This window comes from Panicum virgatum, chromosome 6N, assembly GCF_016808335.1.
Source record: "Panicum virgatum strain AP13 chromosome 6N, P.virgatum_v5, whole genome shotgun sequence".
NCBI classification, from domain to species: Eukaryota; Viridiplantae; Streptophyta; class Magnoliopsida; order Poales; family Poaceae; genus Panicum; species Panicum virgatum.
The window spans coordinates 5609949-5614258 of record NC_053150.1 but is presented as its reverse complement, the minus strand read 5'-3'; the positions used below and the strand labels follow the sequence as shown (position 1 = coordinate 5614258).

General features: G+C 45.2%; 2 protein-coding genes across 2 annotated transcripts; both read left to right on the top strand.

Annotated features, from left to right (window-relative positions):
• Nucleotides 1–406: 406 nt before the first annotated feature.
• On the top strand, nt 407–1100 carry LOC120677770. Its single transcript, XM_039958962.1, has 2 exons — nt 407–550; nt 741–1100. Exons 1-2 carry the CDS (start codon nt 442–444, stop codon nt 962–964), a joined length of 333 nt encoding a protein of 110 aa, XP_039814896.1. The 5' UTR covers nt 407–441; the 3' UTR covers nt 965–1100.
• A 184-nt stretch (nt 1101–1284) lies between these two features.
• Nucleotides 1285–3197, top strand: LOC120677838 (protein AUXIN RESPONSE 4-like). Its single transcript, XM_039959042.1, has 3 exons — nt 1285–1296; nt 1702–2217; nt 2762–3197. The coding sequence occupies exons 1-3, from the start codon at nt 1285–1287 to the stop codon at nt 2843–2845; spliced, it is 612 nt and encodes a 203-aa protein (XP_039814976.1). The 3' UTR covers nt 2846–3197.
• The last annotated feature ends 1113 nt before the right edge of the window (nt 3198–4310 follow it).

Below are 4310 nucleotides of genomic sequence, written 5' to 3'. Positions count from 1 at the left end.
GGTTTCACACTAGAACAACCTTAGTTGCACATATAGATAGCATGTTTTAGTTTAATATTGTATAATTTAGTTGGAGCCATAGGTTAAGTTTTTAACTTGCCTAATTCACCCCCTCCTCCTCTTAGGTTAGAGCACAGTCCGATCACTTTCACATGGAAACCTAAAAAATACCCCTAGTATGTTACAAAAAAGGAAGGTAATATGCCCATATCAAAAAAGCCAGCTATTCAAATCAGCAGTACCATTCTTGGAGGTGAGAATAAAAGTCGGTATTTGAACGGCCTAGCTACGCATGGCAAGTTAAAAGAAGCCACAAGCATGGCAAGTAATGATCTCACACTTTTTTTTCCTGCTATATATATGTATCAACCACGGAGCAACCTCATCACCAGTCAGTTTAGTCGAATAGCACACGTATAGCAGCTACCTCACCTGTGTTGGATGGCGACATTGATGATGAAGAAGAGCAGGCGCAGCAGCAGCCAAGGGCTCTTGCTCCTTTCCTTGCTTCTCTTGGCATCGTTCTCTGCCATTCCTGCACTCATCAGAGGTAACTTGGCAAATCAATCTCATTCTTTTGATTCGCAATGTCATTTCGCTGCCTCTTGGTTTCATTCTTCATTCTTAAAGGGAAAAAACAAGAAAAAGAAACAAATACCTTCTGGATCGTGTCATCTACAGTGTGTTTTTGTTTCGACGACACTGAGATGAGATAGATCGATCTGTTCGTGATGTTTCAGGGGAGAGCTTCGTAGCCGGCAGCGGCGGCAGGAAGAGCAAGATGATGGCGATCGGCTCCGGCAAGGCTGCAGTCATCCATGGCGATGGCGACGACGACCCATTCAACGGATGCACACCCCATGATGCCAGGTCGTCGAAATTCTCCTGCAGCAAGGACGACCTGTGGTGGCCGTCGCTGTATGAGTGCGCCATCAACTGCCCCTGCATGGTGAACTGCAACTAGCAGGCGGCGAGCTCTCCGTCAGCGTCGTCCATGGTTTGATCCTCTGCTGTGTCTTTGTTCAAGAAACTCTAGAGATGCATGCGTGCGGATCATCTTCGAAGGCGGTGTAACCCTGTACCAGATTAAAAAACTAATAATGAATAAATGATCGACGATCCATGGCTGATACTATCATAGTATATATGCACTCCGGTTCTCCCTCACTCATCAAATGCTGGCTTCCATTGCTTCGATTCCGGTCTCTCGCGTCTCCTACCTTCTTCTCCATTGGGTGCCTGACTTCACTGTGGTCGTTATGTTTTTTTTTTCTTTTGGGCGAAATGGTCACTACGGTTTTGATGAAGATCCGGTCCCTGAAATTGATGATACTTTTTGCAAACAAGACCCCATGTCAGATCCATCATACACGATACACCAATCTGAACATGAGTGAGCAGTGGTTCTTCAAAGAAGCGATTATGATAGTAATCCCTCTTTTTGAAACCAGAGTCCTGAAGGATCATGAGTCAGTAGTGATCTTGATTGTAGTAGCAGTAGTGCAGCACCCACTGGTTTGACAAGAACACGTTATTTGCAAAACCGATCTGTATACCATACTCTAGTACGTACGTGTCTCTAAAATTCTACTAATAGACAATAGGAGGCCTTTTACAATACTTGGAAATACTTTCCAACGCCTTCCAGTACCTCCAACGCTTACCCATAATATTGATTTTAATCAATTTTAATTATTCTAGGGTAGAATTGTAATTGGATACCCCAAATCCCCCACCGCCTCCTCCCGCCGCGCACTCGGCCCCCTTCGCCGTGCCTTGCCGCGTCGCCCTCGCCCTTTGCCCCGACACCGCCTCCGCCACGCCGCGCTGCCCTCGCCCGCGTCCTTGCCGGCGTTCCCGGCCGCGGTGTTCGACGTGCCAGTGCTGGGGAGGCTGGTGCTGCGGGTGCCGGCGCTGTTCTGTGGGCTGGCGCGGCTGTGCTGCACGCAGGGGTTAGAGGGCGAGGAGGCCGAGGCCCACCGGGCGGCGATGCAGGAGGAGGGGAAGACACATGGGGTGATTGAGGCTTGGAAGGCGATGAATCACAGCTTTCAGCTGGGGAAATGGAGGGGTTCTTCAGACGAGGTGAGGCGGCTGCCGAAGATGGTGCTGTGGTCAGGTTCTTGGTCAGATATGTGGATTGATGAGGGGAAGAAGGTGGCTGCTGCATTGCCGGATGCCAAATTTGTCTACCATTCTGGCGGCCGATGGCCTCAGGTCAGTGTGATGACTTAAGATTAGTTTGCATTGAGCACTGAACAAAATTTCTTGGATATGATCAACATTGGGCACTCCATAGTCCAGACTCCGCATCTGATTGATCTGCCCCTAGAAGCCAATACTGACCTTCCCCAGCTTGTTATGAATTTTCTGTGAAATTTCTTTAAGACATTTCTTTTACTGACACTCTGATGTGACAATCGGTGAAAGATGCCAATCATTCAAGAATAGGTGGCACTTGTCAGTAGTGAATCTCAACACTAAATTTTGGGTTCATCATAGCCAAGTGCCCAAGTCATTCCCTTTTGCACGGAATTGACTGTCCATGTTATTCTTCCCATTTTTCCTTTACGGAGCTCCTTGCTGTCAGATTTTCATCATAGCAACACTATTTTAAAACTACAGTCATGAAAGATACCTCACCTTAGCCCTTAGGCACTATTACATTTTCAAGCAGGCATTGCTAATTTGATATTTGTGATCTCAGTATAGCATTGCCTAGATGAGATGATGATTTTGTTATATTCATTGCTTTGCTCAGGAGGATGCCTCTGCGGAAATATCAGGGCTGATAGTAGAGTTTGTGACCTCTTCTGAAGAAGCATCTGATGGTCGAATTGAGTAGCCAGCTTGTTATATGACATCCTATGAGTTCACCGCCATGGTCAAGGATCAAGATCTTGGATTTGAAAATGCCTTATGTGCATACATATGGCTCATTCAAACAAGGAGATGGCTCTGCCTCGGACAATTTGGTAGCCCCTGCTGCTAGCATGAAACACTTACCTAAGTGCAGACATCATGTTCATGTACGATATCTTAAGGGATAGTTTAACAGATGCAGCCATAGAACTCTTGTGTTCATCTTGAAGTTGATGCAGTGATGAGTATTATTAGTTAAGTCTTTTTGTCAGAAGAGTTTCTGCTTGTGGCATCTGTACTGAGTTTTGACTTGTACTGGTGTACTTTTTGTTGTCAAGTTGGTATTGATCCTTGCTGTCTTGCTTGAATTGTAAAGTGGTGTGCTGCAGACTCGTCAATTGTAAAAGTTCTGACTTAATTTTATTTGGAATGAGAGGGACCGGTTAAACTGAAGCTCGATCAGCGTTTTAACCGCTGCTCAATACTTTCTGCAGACAGACTTGTGTTTGAGGAAATGGTGACTCCGATACTGCTTCAAGACTGACTTTGTGTTTGAGGAAATGGTGACTCCGATAGTTCCCTCTTTTCTTATTTCAAAGAACTTCACTGTCTGCTCTATGTTCTAATGTTTATTTCCCTGTGCAATGATCATGCTACTATTGTGACGACTTGATCAGATATGAACAAGTGCATATGGCAGCCTTGCAGACCAATTTTACTAATCACTCGTGATTCTTTCCCTGACTGCTTAGCAGCCTTCTGAATGTGTCAACTCTGCTTTCTAATTAACCCATTTAATTACGCTGCTAGTACCTATGTTGCCTTCCATAGATGCAGTTGTGGTGACATTCTACTAAGGGCATGTGCCAAGCAATGTACCAGCAGTAACAGCAGCTGCTACTGCTCCCTCTCACAGAAATGATTAGCATAAATTTTAGTTTAACACGGTCAACTTGGGCGGCCTGAACACATGCACCACGGTACATATCCTCCAGGACGGGTAAACTTTCTTTAATTTTTATGAAGGACATGTGTCCAGATCTTAGCTAGGGTGCTTGAATTAGGACAACACCAAGAACATACCCTCTTGTCTCCCTTTGGGTTAACTCCATTCTGCAATGGAAGCATCATGTTCCCTCTTACTAGTATATGGCATAGTATTAACACTGCATGTTTTGCAAAAAACCACAGTACCTGTTATTGTCCTAATGGCTTCTGTGTGTATCACAGAGAGTAGGAACGAGCTCCTATAGTCCTAGTGGTACTCCTAGATCAGGATCAGTTGATTGTTAGGCCAGCATGTACACAAAATGCAGAAGCTGATCTGTTTCAGAAATCATAAGCAGAAGCTCCGATCCCAAAGTATTGGCTGTACGAATACCCAGTTTACAGCAGGTCGGTCTCCGATTATTAGTACTACAAGTAATCAGACCCTGAAAGCTATTAAT

Coding starts and splice junctions, on each gene's coding strand:
- LOC120677838 (XM_039959042.1), top strand. Junction 2,218..2,761: donor CTGGCGGCCGATGGCCTCAG/GTCAGTGTGATG, acceptor TGCTTTGCTCAG/GAGGATGCCTCTGCGGAAAT.
- LOC120677770 (XM_039958962.1), top strand. CDS start 442: ATGGCGACATTGATGATGAAGAAGAGCAGGCGCAGCAGCAGCCAAGGG. Junction 551..740: donor CATTCCTGCACTCATCAGAG/GTAACTTGGCAA, acceptor GTGATGTTTCAG/GGGAGAGCTTCGTAGCCGGC.